The sequence below is a fragment of the Squalius cephalus genome (genome assembly GCF_949319135.1).
Source record: "Squalius cephalus genome assembly, chromosome: 16".
Lineage (NCBI taxonomy): Eukaryota > Metazoa > Chordata > Actinopteri > Cypriniformes > Leuciscidae > Squalius > Squalius cephalus.
In genome coordinates, this window is record NC_137137.1 from 22,454,325 (window position 1) to 22,470,616 (window position 16,292).

Sequence of the window (16,292 nt, forward strand, 5' to 3'; positions counted from 1 at the left end):
TACTTCTGCCTACTTCAGAAAACAAGCTACTGGCCAAGTGGCAGGGCCCTTACCGGGTCCAACGGAAGGTAGGCCCAGTCACCTATGAAGTTTACATTCCATCGAGAAGTAAGCCATTGCAGACATTTCATGTTAATCTACTAAAAAGATGGCATGTGCGACCTCTATCCTCTGTTTCTCCAACTAGCACCAGTGAATCAAGCCCAGAGAAAACCTTGTTCATTCGAGCAGTGGAGGACGAAGAGGAGGTAGAGGAACAATACTTCCCTCTTCCTCGCCAATCTGCTCAACTAGATTTGTGCCAACTGTCCGAACATGGGAAAAAGCAATTACTGGACCTGATACCACCGGGTCTATTCAAAGAGACACCTGGTCTGACCAAAATGGTATCACACCACATTACCCTGCACAATGCTAAACCCATTCGCCAACCTGTTTACAGAATACCAGAACGACTCTTGCCTGCCTTTAAAGAGGAGTTAGAATCCATGCAGAATCTGGGGGTCATAGAGCCATCTGCCAGTGAGTGGAGTAGTCCAGTCATCTTGGTGCCCAAGAAGGATGGCAGCCTTCGTTTCTGCTTGGACTTTCGGAAGGTAAACAGCGTCAGTAAATTTGACTCCTATCCCATGCCCAGGGTAGATGATCTTGTAGAACGACTGGGACGAGCTAAGTACATCAGCACCCTAGACCTGTGTAAAGGCTATTGGCAGGTTCCGTTGACCCCAGAGAGTCAGGAAGTGACAGCCTTCCGAACACCATTTGGGCACTTCCATTTCCGGGTATTGCCTTTTGGCATCCATGGGGCACCATCCACCTTTCAACGAATGATGGATCAGCTCCTACGAGGTACAGAGGGATATGGAGCGGCTTATCTAGATGACTTTGTCGTCTATAGCAAGTCATGGGAAGAACATCTGCTTTATCTGAAAGATGTTCTAGGGAGGATTAAAAGTGCAGGACTCACCCTTCGCCCTGACAAGTGCTTTTTGGCCAAGCAAGAAACACAATATCTGGGATTCGTTCTGGGTCATGGAATGATTCGGCCTCAAGTCAGCAAAATTGAGGCTATTAAGTCTGCTGGAAGACCACAGACGAAGAAACAAGTGCGGTCCTTCCTTGGACTCAGTGGATGGTATAGACGGTTTATACCAAACTTTTCTGCACAAGCTGCTGCACTGACCAGTCTCACCAAAAAGGACAAACCAAACAAGGTGGTGTGGACTGATGAATGTGAACTTGCTTTTCAGGGCTTAAAAGACACTCTATGCAAGGAGCCAATACTGCAGAGTCCCGATTTTGAACAGGAGTTTACTGTGCAAACCGATGCTTCTGAGCACGGCATTGGAGCCGTTTTGTTACAGGGGCAGTCAGGACAATTAAGACCGGTGGCTTATATTAGTAGGAAGCTCCTTCCCCGTGAGTCTAGGTACTCTACGGTAGAGAAGGAGTGTTTGGCTATTAAATGGGCCCTGGACTCCCTACGTTATTATTTGCTGGGCCGAAAATTTAGACTGGAAACTGATCATCGGGCCCTGTCCTGGTTGGGGCAAATGAGAGACACTAATTCTAGGATTACAAGGTGGTTTTTAGCTATTCAACCATTTGATTTTGAAGTCCTTTATAGATCAGGCACCCAAAACTGTACTGCGGACTATCTTTCACGGACACCTCACGAGGTGTCTGGAGAAGGGGGGGAAAATGTCACAAGTTAAGCTTGGTGACAGGACATGAATTACATGGACTTGATACACATGCACACATCACTATCTGATTATGCCGGCATTTACCATCTTTTAAGATCAGAATGATGTTGTAATGTGTTTCCCCCATTTGAAATGAATCTGATATACATTTTGTTTTCTGTTTAACTCAATGATTAATTTTCTTTAATAACTTCACAACCAGGTATAATTGCAATCAGAATTACCTTTTATTTCTTGAAAGAATTACCCCCAAAACTTTGTTTTGGCTGTTGGCCTACTGGTCTCATCCCATGCTGCACCATCAAACAGTCCGTTTGATTCAAACATGTTTTTGTAGCATTAGCATTGCCTAATTGGACTGAACCATTGGTAATTTTGTATGGGGGTGGGGGAATATCTGGTAAACAATTTTTATCTTCTCATTTCCTTTTTTTTTTTGGTTAAGTGTGTTGGTGGTTAAGTACCCATGGGTTTACACAGTGTTATTTGTGAATATGTTTAGTGTTTTATTATTTTTATTTTTTGGTGTATAATGTGTTGTATGTGTATTCCCTGCTTGTTCATTTGGAACAGGCTGAGGGTGGAGTTAGCCCTTATAAATAGGGAACTGTAGAGACTATCAGGCAGTCTTGGTCTGTTTAAGGCTGGAGGTGTGATGCTGTTGCGAATTGGACCGAATTATTTGGTGTAGCCTTTTTGCACATTGTTGCAGTTTTTGTTTTGTCTTGTTTGTACCTTTCAATGTAATTTTTTTTTTTTTTCTCTCATTATAATAAACCACCGTTTGGAGATCCACTGAACCTCTGCCCGCTTGTTCAAATTATTCTCCCTGACCACTGGGCTATCTCTTACAGTAGGTTTTGAATGAAAATCAAGATGGCGGACATGAAGTTCGGCCAAATAAGGAAAACTTGGTATCTATGTTCTCGGCTTGACCCAAGGAATATATTAAGACCAGTGGCATTTCAATAGCCAGATTTATTCAAAAGTTATTAGCCTTTTTGGAAATTTTGTTATAACTTTTGACCACTAGGTGGCGCTGGTTCTAAACTTCTCACGCTCTTTCAGGGCATCGTGCTGATGACCCATACCAAGTTTCGTAACAATCCGTTCATGCGTTCTTAAAATACAACATTTTTGCACAAAATTCAAAATGGCGACAGTCAAAATGGCCGATATGGTAAAATTGGATATCAGTCGACTCGGCATATTGCCCTGAATCTAACGAGACCAATTTTATGATTTTTGGACAAACTGTTCAGAAGTTATAAGCAAAAATATCCATTTTTCATATCTCCGGACCAGTAGGTGGAACGCAGCATGTAGCTTCAGGTCATGCTTGTGATGACATGTACCAAGTTTGGTCTGAATCTGATAAAGCGTTGCGGAGATACAGCCCTACGTCTGTTTTTGCAAGCGCTACGTAAAATTTGTTTTTGGATTTATCGAAAACGGTTAGACGAATCAACTTGAATTCCATAACTTTTTGTCGGCATGGTCTGGAGATGATCTGGTTAAATTTTCGTGAAAATCGGAGCAACGGCCTAGGAGGAGTTCGAAAAGTAGTTTTTTTGATGAAAAACAACATGCGTAGGAAATGTCATGTGGTGCAATCGAATCGTCTTGCGCTAAGGAATTGGGAAAAACATAAACAGGGCATAAACATGAGTGCAACTTAGGACAGTTGGTGGTGCTAGAGGGATTGGTTTTAAGACACCAAATTTGCTATGCTGATAGTTCAGACTGTCCTCTATCAGTGTGCCAAATTTCATAACTTTCCCACAAGCGGTTCTATGGGCTGCCATAGACTCCCAGTCAGAAGAAGAATTTTTTTTTTTGGAGCTGCGCTCTCTAATGTTATGGTGTGCATTTGGATGTCCTTCAGACTGAGACTTATTCATTTCACTTAAGGTGTGAAATGGCCTTTACAATTGCCAAAACAAGCCCAACCCAGGTCAGAAAAAGTAACAAAAAATTAATGTAGTGCATTACTTTCCATAAAAAGTAACCAAAAAATGCAATTATTTCCTTTTTTTAGGGAGTTACGCAATATTGTAAGACAATTATTGTACAATATTGTACTTTTTAAAAGTAACTTTCCCCATACTGGTTATAAGACACTAACTGTAACACTGGCAGACACGAAGAAAAGTTGATTTATTACAAAATAAGTAAAAATGCAAAGTAGCTTTACAATACAAAATAGCCTGGAAAACAACTAAATAAAACAAAGAAAATACATCTAACAAAGGACATGACCTGACCAAGAAAACTGAAAACACATAAAACAATGACAGAAAATACACAGAACCATAACACTAACAGTAGCCGCGTTTCCATTACCTTTCAGATTGTGCGAATTGAAAATACGCCCAATGGAAACACGTCAATTTCGCAAAAACTCCCATATATCGCAAAAAAAAAAAAAAATTACGCTCGCATGAGGTGGTTTTTCAGGCAGTTCGAAAAAGGAATATTTCGCAAAACTGCAGTGGAAACAGTTTTCGTCCATTTACAGATCACCTGACATAGATGGCGCGGTATGTTTGGACAGAAGACGAGACTCATATTAAACTCATAAAAGACAAAAGAATTAGGGGAATACTGAATTCTTAACCACTAAGAAATGCTACAATCAAGACCTGAAAGCAGATATGAGGGAGAAACACCCAGAAACACCTCATACATGGCTGATCCCAAGTATAAAGGCCTTTCCTTGCCATTAATGCTTGGATAACATGCCTATGTCTCATTCAATTAAAAATAATGGCTAGTGCGGTGACTGGGATATACATAAACCTACCAACATACGTTGCCATAATTGTTGGAATTGTTGGAATGTAAAAAAAACCCATTACGTTTCAGTTGCATAACATCGGTTAATGGAAACATCGTAATTTTGCAATAGTTTTTTATCGACATTTAGAAAATATCGCAAAAGTTTTGTGCAAATCTGTAATGGAAACGCAGCTAGTGGAAAATTATTCATATGAATTTCATTGAACATTTTTAAATCAACTTCCTTACATTTAAATTCGAATTATAGTTCTGCCTCCTGTTTTCAAATTAAATTTAAATTTTCTAATTAGATTTAGATCTAATTAGAACTGGCCCTAAATAAACATCTACTATAATATAATGAAATATTAAACATTTTATTTGGTGCTTGACAAAAATGTATTAAATTCACCTAAGTATTTGTAATTGGATGCATACTAACAAATGTCTGAAAGCTGAACTTTTAAAAATAAAAAAAGAGAAATTAGATAGACAATAGGTGTGAATGTTGACTACCCTTTTTAGAAACGCCTTTATATACAGTAGAGCTAATGTGAGTCTAGGTCTGGCAGCTTTTCCAGCTATGGGGTAAATGAGGTGAAACCATCAATGTCTTTCACTTTCCAGGTAAAAATTCACTCAAAGCCATTGTTAAACCATTGTAAGCATGTACCCTTACATCAGTCAACTAATCCCAGAGCTTTACCTCACGTCACATACCTTTTGTGACCTTCCCCTACTATGTCTAAGAGTGGAAGCTGTCCTCATACTAACCTCTGACCAGCCTTAGCCTTGCCGAAACTAACATCATTCCAGAAACTGATTCCAGATCAGGAATAGGGAGCAATTTCTGCTAAAAGCAACAATGCTCAACTTTAAGCAGCTTGTGTAAGGGTTGTTTGTAGCCAAAAGAGTAGCGCAGTTCATTTGATTTATCACTCTTGTCCTCAGGCATATGACACGCCGCTCTGGCTTTACCTGCCCAAAACAGGCAAAATAAAGCACTGTGAATATAAAGATATTGTTTCTGAAACATATGTAGTGCTATAATTCATAGGTTTTTCAATTTTAATGCAAAGGAGCCTCAAATATGTTGATCCTATTTTGAGGTTGTGGCTGCTTCAAATTTCAAAGCAGCAATACACAGTATTTTCATCTATAGAAACCCATTTATACTGTGTATGAATAATAGTATGTGTAATACTACTTCATCTCTAAAGGCCCTTTCACATGACTTGTGTCATCAATGCATTGAACTATAACGCATTGACACAATCTGACGTGAGTTTGGGGCAGGACTATCTGTTTGCTAAGGACAGATGGGGGAGTATTCGGGGGAACCTATCATTATTATTGAATTTTCGTTTGGTGACAGAAATTACTATTTGGTTTTGCTAAATGAAAGTTTTTCTGCATTGTTTGTATTTGTCCAGTAAAGACAGTTTAAGATAAGAAATCGGACTATGTGCAAACGTCACACATATGCACTCATGCGTACACTAACGCTCATATTTTTGTGGATAATCTGGAATAGGTGGGATTTAAACGAGGGATGATCTGGGGCAAAGCACAGATTTGGACTGAACATTCCCACATATACCAACTACTGACAAAAAAAGAGAGTACTGTGTCACATGGACATGGAGCATCATCATGAACATATATGTGCCTATTTGTTTTTTTCAAGACTGTTAAAAAAATCATCTGTTGCAATCCATATGCCTTTGAATTCAAATGCGTTTTTTGTGTGAATGGTACTTTGGTGAGGATAATTGGCTTCAATGGTAGGAAAATTCCTTAAGACATTAACATACAAATCATGGGAGTTATATATAACGGAAATAAGTTAATGTGTCATAGTGACAGCCTTAGTTTCGTCCTCAGTGATTATCAAAAATCCAGTGGTCGTTCAGTGATCCAGATGTTCGGCTTTAAACCAAAGAATATACATAAAGATGGTTGTTAGTCTTTGTGTATGCTGTGATCTATGCCATACATGACATACTTACTATTTATGTATGCCATATTGATAAAGTACTCGTCAAGCACGCTACTTTGAGCATGCAATAAGTTTTGCACTCATTGCATCTCTGACATCTCTATGACCTTGTTTGATGGATTAGCCTCATTACAGATGGAGATACAGCATGTATGCATTGATTTATGTCACATTACATTTCATTTCTCTGAAACACTTAAACTTCTGATTCAGGGCAGCAGTTTCTCTCCACATGTAGTTAGGTGTTTCTCAAAATATGAGCACTTTTAACACTGTGGACTAGCTTTCAGTGATGGAAATGGCATTTTAGACATTTTTGGAATAAATTGGCAGACTCCTTTATTCAGGGCTAGTTCCATAGCGTGTCATTTAATGTATTCTAAACACGCCCAACTAAATAATATTTTCTCACTTTTCAGCATAATTTGACCAAATATAACTTAATTGGAAATTGATTTTTGTTTAGAAATCACTAAACAAACCATTTCAATATTCATTGTGTTATTTTACTCTTTGTTTTAAACTATCATAAACTGATATTTTTTATGATGGATTTTTAAAGGGGACATGGATTTTTTTATTTTATTTTAATATCTTCCTTGAGGATAACATACTTATAATGTTAATAAAGTTTTTTTCCACAAAAAAACAAAACAAATATATACGCATGAAAAATATTTTTTCAACCTTGATTTTGTACCAGAGGGTCACTCTGTCTAAAATTATCCGCTTTTAAGGGGTGGCTCCTTTAAGGGTGGTCAGTAAATGGCCACAGTTATGATTGGCTAACATCATTGCATAGGAAACCATATCAACACCCATTTGCTATTGCACGTAAATAAGTGTTTTGAAAATGTCCATATAAAACTGTCATTAGCCGCATTTCCATTACCCTTCAAATTGCTCAAATTGAAATTGCGAATTGAAAATACGCCCAATGGAAACACGTCAATTTCGCAAAAACTCCCATTTATCGCAAAAAAGTTTTTACGCTCGCATGAGGTGGTTTTTCAGGCAATTCGAAAAAGGAATATTTCGCAAAACTGCAATGGAAACAGTTTTTGCACATTTACAGTCACCTGGCTTAGAAGGCGCGGTGTGTTTGGACAGAATACGAGACAGAGTTCTTTATTAAATTCATAATAGACAAAAGAATGACAGAAATACTGGATTCTAAACCTTAAAGAAATGCCACAATCAAGACCTCGGAGCAGAAATGAGTGAGAAAAACCCAGAAACACCTCATATGTGCCGCTCATAAGGGTCTTTCCTTGCCATTAATGCTTGGATAACACGCCTACGTTTCCTTCCATTAATAATGATAATGTCTAGTGCAGTACGTGGCTGTGATATATATAAACCTACCAACGTCCGTTGCCATGATTTTTGGAATGACTTATCGCGAGAGGAAAAAAATGACGTTTTAGTCGCATAACATTGATTAATGGAAACGCCGTCATTTCGCAATCGTTTTTTATCGATATTTAGAAAAAAATCGCAAAAGTTTTGCGCAAATCTGTAATGGAAACGCGCCTATTTACAGACAAAGGCTTAAGAAATCATTTACTTGCGGTTTGTAATGCAGCTGCTGTCAGATCCAATACAGTTGGCTGATTCATGTTTCAACAAAAGTTTATTTGTGAACTCACTATTACACTGTGCCTCGTTTACAAAACAAAATGCTCCGAACAAACATGTATTCCTCCGACTCGATCGAGAACACCATTAAAATAAACCATCCTGGCATCCTTCTGAAGTCTGTACAGAGACGCAAACGGACACGTCAAAGCAAAGATTTTTTCACTCTTCCATTTGACGTCACAAATTTCTCAATATTGATTTCACGTCATAACCCCTTTAAGATTGAAAGTCATGTAAATCATGGGTAAAACTGTCAAATCTATACATAAAGGCATTTGAAAAGTACCAAAAACTAAATCATGATACTATATATAAAGATTCCAAGACTGTCTTGATGTGACATTCTATTTCTTGTGTTTTAGGTGTGCTTACCAAGCAAGTGGAAAATCTACATGTTTTTCTGCTGGTATGTGGACTCAGACGAGTTAAGGATCCCCTGTATCTTTTAGAGGCTTTTGCAGGTATTGCTGCTCTATAAAATCAGATTAACATCATTCTTCATGGAACATAAACTGTATCATTGGAATTGTTTTTATTGTTAATAGACATTATTATGTGTGTTCAATCTAATTTGTTGATTTTCTTTCTTACAGAATGGCACAGTCAGAACCCTCTAGTGGTCCTCATCATCATTGGCCCAGTGGTAAGAAAGAAAATATGATTTTAGTAAGACATGCCTCGAGTTCAGGGTGATAACTAGTGGTCCACAGGCCAGATTATGCTTGTCAATATATTTTTTATGACCCTTTGATTTTCTTAAATTCCTTGCTCTTCAGACACACACATTTGATTAAAATAAAAGCTGGTCTTTTAAACTTTTAAAATAGTTTCCACAAAAATATTAAGCAACACAACTATTTTCAACATTGATAATATTAAGAAATGTTTGTTAAGCACCAAATCAACATATTAGAATGATATCTGAAAGATCATGTGACATTGAAGACTGTAGTAATGGCTGCTGAAAAATCAGCTTTACCATCACAGGAATAAATTACATTTTAAGTATTTCACAATTTTATCGAGTTCATACTTACAAATTACCTTGCTGTCCAAGGGGAGGGCTCCAAGCTCTGAATTTGGCCCGAACCTAGAGTACTCCCCCCGTATCCCTGGCTGGGATAGGGACCAGCCAAAAGTATAGGAGTCGGGTGGTGGAGGGGTGCAGTAAAATTGTTGAGGAAAACTCGTGCTGATTGGATAGATCATTTGAATGTGTTCCTCCTGAACTTTGTTAATAAAACATAATTTACTGGTTTATTGCATTTTTTTTATCAAATACATAGTCTTCTTTCAAAAACATTATAAATATTACCGACCCAAAACTTTTGAACAGAAATGTAGTTAGTTATGTCTCATAGTACAAATGACCTATTAGAAAAAAAAGTTTATCCGATTATTTTATTATTTAAATCGTTTAAAGATTATTATGAGTACTGTATGTTTGATTATCGTGTTTGTTTGACTGTTCAGTGATGTGTAGAGCTACTTGACTTTGAAAACATCTGGTTACTGAAAAATAAAAATGCCCTCCACTAAAAAGTGTACATTGTTGTAAATTTCTTAGATAATCTATTCCTCGAAAGAAAGTAGTTGACAAGCCCTGGTCTATTTATTGCAGTTAACACCATTCCTGCTGCCGTCACCATAGGTGAAGCTGTGAAACGCTTCCACACGTGCCTGTATATCCTCTCGTGACTAGTTAACATCTCCAAAAGCCTATAACACACCCTAACATCCTTTTCAAAGGAGCTGTGTCAGTGTTTGCGCATGTGAGCAACATGTTTCTGTAGATTCCAAGGTAGCACTAATTGGATGTAGCAAAGATAACAACATTAGCATGCATTAAGCTGGACTTATCAGAGGCATTTAGAGGCTCACTCGAGCTAGAGCAGTGGAATCATGGAAAGGATTAGGGCTGTGGGGGACTAGCATAAGCTTTGGACTATTAGTAGGCCTGCAGTGTTATATGGTGCTAGGGGAGGCTTGTTAGCTGCTAGCAGCTAATGGCTAGTCCGTGGCAGGCCATCTGCCACTCCTGATTCCTTCCAAGTCTAGGTGCTGCCATTCTCCCAACCCCGTAGAGAGGTCACCCTCCCCATCAGGGCATAATCAAGACTAGTCACAAACATGGTCAAATATTTTTAGAAATAAAGAGGTTTTAAAAGATTGAAAAAAGGGAGGAGGAAACATCAAGCCCAAGGCAAAAAAATAATAAAAAAATGTTTGCTTCCCTAAGTGTGTCTGGGGAAAAGGATAGAAGAGGAACTGGAACTGGAACAAGTCAACACAAGACCTAAAGCCCAAATTACTTCCTTTCTAATCCATTAAAGTTTTACTATAGAAGTCTGACTGCATATGTTCTATTTGGGATCAAGCACCAATGGTATTTTTGTTTCACCATATTTTTATTCTTTTTCTTAGTGTCTAAGCCAGCCCATGGAACCATATGGTAAAAAGTTGTGAAATTTGGCACACTGATTGGATGGGGTCTAATGGTGGGTTCAAGTTGTTCTGGGAAGTTTGTATTAACAAGTTGGGAAGTTGTAATTATGACGTCAGGTGCATTCAGATCATTTTGGTCAGAGCCAGATGGCATGTGCTTTTACTGCAAATAATACAACAGGCATTAAAATGATGAAGTTCTCTCATAGTGAGTGCAATTGAGCTCTATTTCATGTCATCTTGTGCTTGAATATTTAAATTCGAAACTTTTATTTGTGTACACTCACAATAACAACAAAACTCAAACAGGGTGCGCTTTCTGCATCTCGGTCTCCATGAACTACCTTCTGGAGCACATCACAAAAGTGAATTGAAACTCACTCATACAAGCATAAACTTGCCTCGCATGAATATTCTATATGTCTATAGAAAGCTTGAAATGTCTAGTTTTAAATGAACCAATTTCAATATTCTCTGATTATGTAATCCATATGAAAAGTACATTTCTCTCTATATGTGCACTGTACTGCCGATATGGCAAGTCGGCATCGTCAACTTCATTTTTGCAGCCGACACTAGCCGCGTTTCCATTACAGATTTGCGCAAATGTTTTGCGCTATTATCTAAATATCGATAAAAAACTATTGCGAAATGACGCCGTTTCCATTAACCGATGTTATGCGACTAAAACGTCCTTTTTTCTCTCGCGATAAGTCATTCCAAAAATCACGGCAACGGACGTTGGTTTATATAATATCACAGCCACCGCATTAGACATTATTATTATTATTATTATTAATGGAAGGAGACGTGGCGTGTTATCCAAGCATTAATGGCAGGGAAAGACCCGTATACTGCGAACGACACATATAGCCTAAGGAGTTTCTGGGTGTTTCGCCGTCATTTCTGCTCCGAGGTTTTGATTGTGGCATTTCTTTGAGATTTAGAATCCAGTATTCCTATAGGCTAATTATTGTTTCTTTTATTAATTTAATAAAGAACTCTGTCTCGTATTCTGTCCAAACGATCCATGTAGGCTACTTTTGTGTCCATTCGTTTTTCCTTTTTTTAACCCGTAATTGAAAAACGAAAAATGAACGGTTGTTGTCTTTTTAAAACGCAAAGTTGAACACCAAAATTTTAATTTGAACTGGCTACACCAACTGCTGCGCAAAAAAGTAAATTTCGACGAATTTTCAGATTTTTGTTTATGAATTTTTGCCCCTTTATTAAACTTTTAAAATATTCACAAATTAATATGGAAAACATGTCGATTTTACTGGTTTTCTAAGGCCAAATTAGAACCTGGAATTGATGTTTTTCACGCAGTGCTGAATGAGAAGAGCCATTAATATTATTAATAAACTATTGTTTTGGCTAAAATCACATCTCCATCTCCGCTGTTAAGCAGACGGATTACATAATCAGAAGGTATTAGCTTTCGATTCGATTTTGTTCGTTTCAAGCTTTAGCCTACATAGGCTATATTTTGTTTCAGTTCTCGCGCTCCAGTTTACGGAGATCATGAAAGTGCGTCTGATTGTTTTATTTTATTTTACAAAAGCACAACGTTTTCTTGTTATTGTGAGTTTACACAAATAAAAGTAGTTGAGAATAATGTATTATTATTTTCTGTATGATCAGAAATGATAGAGTATTTTAAGTTGTTTCCACTGTTGATAGGAAAATGCAAGTGTTCGCGCCCGCGCCTCCGTGCCATGCAGTGCGCGCTCCACACTCAGCTTTGTTCCTTTTTTGCGTAAAAGCATCTTCTAAATATAGCCTATTAAATGTTATAATAAAATAATATAAAATTATTATTATTTGCGTAGCTATACATGGACCTCAAACACACCGCGTCTTCTAAGTCAGGTGACTGTAAATGTGCAAAAACTGTTTCCATTGCAGTTTTTTGCGAAATATTCCTTTTTCGAATTGCCTGAAAAACCACCTCATGCGAGCGTAAAAACTTTTTTGCAATAAACTGGAGTTTTTGCGAAATTGACGTGTTTCCATTGTGCGTATTTTCAATTCGCAATTTCAATTTGCGCAATTTGAAGGGTAATGGAAACGCGGCTACTGACTCACTGAACATTTTATTAATTTATTGGTAAACTAGTGTTTTCTAAATCTCCTTGCTGATTTTTCAGACACATTCATAATCATTACTTTTGCCGGCGCACTGCGGCAAGCTTTATGTGTTTGAGTGTAAAGTAGAAGTATAAATGTATCTGTAAAGTAGAAGTTAGCAATGTTACATATATTACATATGTATTACATATATTACACATATTACATACTGTATATCCCCCCCCCCCAGTATTTAAGTAATTAAATTAATAAACGTGTGACTAGTCGACTATTCGCTTAAATGAACAACAACATTGCCCTAGTTTTATAAGCTATAAAAGGAAATAAATGTTGCCAGAGGATCGTATAAATATAATATTTGTCATACTGCTGTTTTCTTCTTCCCATCTCTAAATATTTTCTCATTCCATCCATTGGAAAAACTACACATACAATTGTTGTCTGAAATCCTCTAAACAGCATTTGCACAATATGAGCAAAAAAAAAAAAGAATTCCTACGCCAACGCCTTACATTCTTCCTTCATGCATTTGAATCAGTCCCACCCAGTGCCTGCCGACAAATCCTGTCTACTAACTCGTGGTGGCTTCACGGTTCCTTTATTTATTCCTGAACTTCAGTACCTTGAGTATTTCAGTGTGGCCTATTTCTGCAGCCACCCATCCTCAAGCCCCAGCGATTTCACCACAACGACGCAATGCTTCCTTCTGCCACAAAGTGACTTTTGTTTATGTGCTGTGAATGATGTTTCTTTTGAGATCCACACATCAGGTGGAGACACACTTTCCTTTTTCTTGTCTATTTGCGTCCCCAGTGATGTTCAAAGGCTTTCTTGTTTGAGTGTGGTTGGCTCCGGGCAAACCGATGACACTGCCAGTTGCTTACATGTTCTTGTAAGCTGTGGTGTGTTTTTGTTTGATAAGAATATCTGGAGAGTGGTAAGACTCATTGTTTCTTTTGGGAGGGTAGGGTTCATATTGATGACATCAAATGGATCCCAGATGTCTTGTGTCTTTTCCGCCTCTTTTTGGTTTGATTTGAAAATATTATTTAAAGCTGCATTCCTAAAACATTCTGAAACTTGCCTCTTTAATTACTGTACCTGTTTGTTGGCGTTTCTAATTCACAGCAACTAATACATTTCATTTAAATTGGGTTTTATTGGTGGTTTCTCATTTCCAGTGAGTTTTGTTATTTTAAATGTGATTCAAGATGTAAACTTGTTGTTGAAAGGACACAAATATGCTAACTTTTGAATACATTTACACTCACAATACTGAATCCTTTCTTTTATTTAAGTGTTAGATAACCAACATTGAGAACATGTTTGATTTGTAATTGTTTTCTTTTGCTATATTTTCCTTAGTTTGTGTAAAGATGTTTTTTTTTTTTTTCTTTTTTTTTTTTCTCATTTAGCACTGCCCTTTGGAAGCTAACTTTTTATGCAAACATATTTTCATATATCTTTAAGGATCTTGGATTTTAGGGATTTGTTCCATGTAATGTAAAACTATATACACCCGTTTTATGCCTATTTTCAGTTTTTCATTTAAAATCTAATATAAAGATCGTTTAAAAGCTTTATTCTGTGCTAAATTGCTCTTGCATATAGTTCTTGACCTTATATACTGTGCTCATTTGGGGCATGATTAAACAGCATCTCCTGTGGGAATGACTGATCACACGGTTTGCTCTTATCCAGTAGCTTTAATCTCTAATTTTGCTATCACTATTAGATTCGAATATTCATCAAATATCACATTTCACTTAGAAAGAATGAATAGGCAGATAGTGGAATCAAAGCAAACAGGATTTGTAGAGAGGCTGTGCCACCCTCACACGCTCATATCATCTTTGACCCAAATTGCTGCGGCCACCCCGGCCAGCTAATACACGCAAAGCCTTCATCGTAATGAATCAGATTGAGCAACAACCCCGCCCTGACCCTAATCTCTGGAAATCTATGGGATTTTCGAATGCGTTTTTTTTCCCCCTAGGACAGCTGGACATGTAGGAAATTATGATCAGTATGAAACGTTGTCTTGTCCACAAGCCATGATTTGGTATTATTGACAGGATTTTACAGGCAGGCAAAAAGAGCAAGAGGAAAAAAAATCAACAACATGGGATTTGTGCTCTTTATTGCTTATAAGCAAAGATAAGCCATAGGAACTTCTGCATAATAACGAAAAGACGTTCATCTCATTTCTCATCACAACGCGACCTTAAGTTACTTTTCATGTTGCCTCTACAGGACATGGCCCATGAATCTTGTGTGAAAAAAATGTACATTAAACTTAGTTGTAGTGATGCTGCAGTTTTTACTGTATTTTGTGTGATTATTATAAGACTTCTTTAGAAAAAAAAAAAGATTCCAAACTTTTGACTGGTAGCGTCAAACTGATTATTTCTTGTCTAATTTTATTCAAAACACAATATTCAAGAAAAGAACGTAAAGTTGCTTGGAGACCTTTTTTTTTGTATTTTGTTTTATTTAAAGTTGAATGACATTTCAATTTTCTGCAAATCTTACCCTATAAAGTAGTATTTCAGCATTTGGGTGAATATTTTCTTTGTAAATGTATTTCATTAAATATGTGATATTTCATTTTAGATAGATCCAGTGTTTACCGCAGAGGTTGAGGAGAGTGTCAAGAGGTAAATATCATCTCACATCTTCATCCTCCTTCCTTGATCTGCTCTTTTTTTACTTTCATCTCCCTCCTTCGGTCTCAAGTACTTGATCTTCAAAGTCTCAGTTTCTTATTGCTGCCACTAGACCCACACATACACACAGAAACATTCATCTGCTTTTTTCAACATTTCTGTATCATTAATCTTTCCAGTATTGTTTAAATTCCCTTTTTAAAATAAGGGAATGCCCCCTTTGTAAACTGTTCCTGGATGTTTTATAACATATTCATGAGGTTGTGTGTGTGTGTAGGTCTGTTGGAGTGTTTCTGGCAGCTGATTTGAGTCAGGAGGAGCTGCATTCTGCCATGCAGAAATCATTTGCCCTGGTCAACTCGTCTCTCTCAGAGGGAATGTCTGCTGCCATCTTAGAGGTTTGTCAGGAAGAACTTATTTAATAAAAATCTGTTTTACAAACCGTTCTCGGCCTGGATTTCTCATGGATTTCTCTGGTAGAATGCGTGTAGTGACGTCCCCACTCAGGATTGGTCACTTGTCTGTTATCTGGATAAGATTCTCTGTAGCTGGCCAAACATGCTATTTAAGTAGTGTAAACATAAGTTTAAAATAAAATTTAAAGAAATATCTGATCATCCTCCATAATGCGGTCACTATTTACATCAAATACCGTCTGCTACTCTTCCGTTACCAAGACAATGACTGACGCATTTGTATTGCATTACAAAGAGCCCCACAGTGGGCCGGATCAGCTCGGAATGGCATGGTTAAAGGTGCTCTAAGCAATGTCACATGTTTTTTAGGCCAAAACATTTTTTGTCACATCCAGCAAACATCTCCTCACTATCCGTTGGCTGCCTGTCCCCTGAACACACTGTAAAAAAAATGCGGTCTCTGTAGACAGCCCAGGCTCCATAAACGGCAAGAAAAACAAACTGGCCCAGCCTGGACCAGGAAACATAACAAACAGTGTTCCAGCCAATA

The 16,292-nt window shown here is 37.6% G+C and overlaps 1 protein-coding gene across 2 annotated transcripts in view; it reads left to right on the plus strand.

Annotated features, from left to right (window-relative positions):
- Window positions 1–16,292, plus strand: part of glt1d1 (glycosyltransferase 1 domain containing 1) — a 50,083-nt gene that overhangs the window by 25,740 nt on the left and 8,051 nt on the right. For both annotated transcript variants that reach the window (XM_079896801.1, XM_079896802.1), the window contains exons 7-10: window positions 8,487–8,585; window positions 8,718–8,767; window positions 15,274–15,317; window positions 15,604–15,724. In XM_079896801.1, the coding sequence (XP_079752927.1) occupies window positions 8,487–8,585; window positions 8,718–8,767; window positions 15,274–15,317; window positions 15,604–15,724 (314 nt within the window). The remainder of the gene's footprint in view (window positions 1–8,486; window positions 8,586–8,717; window positions 8,768–15,273; window positions 15,318–15,603; window positions 15,725–16,292) is intronic.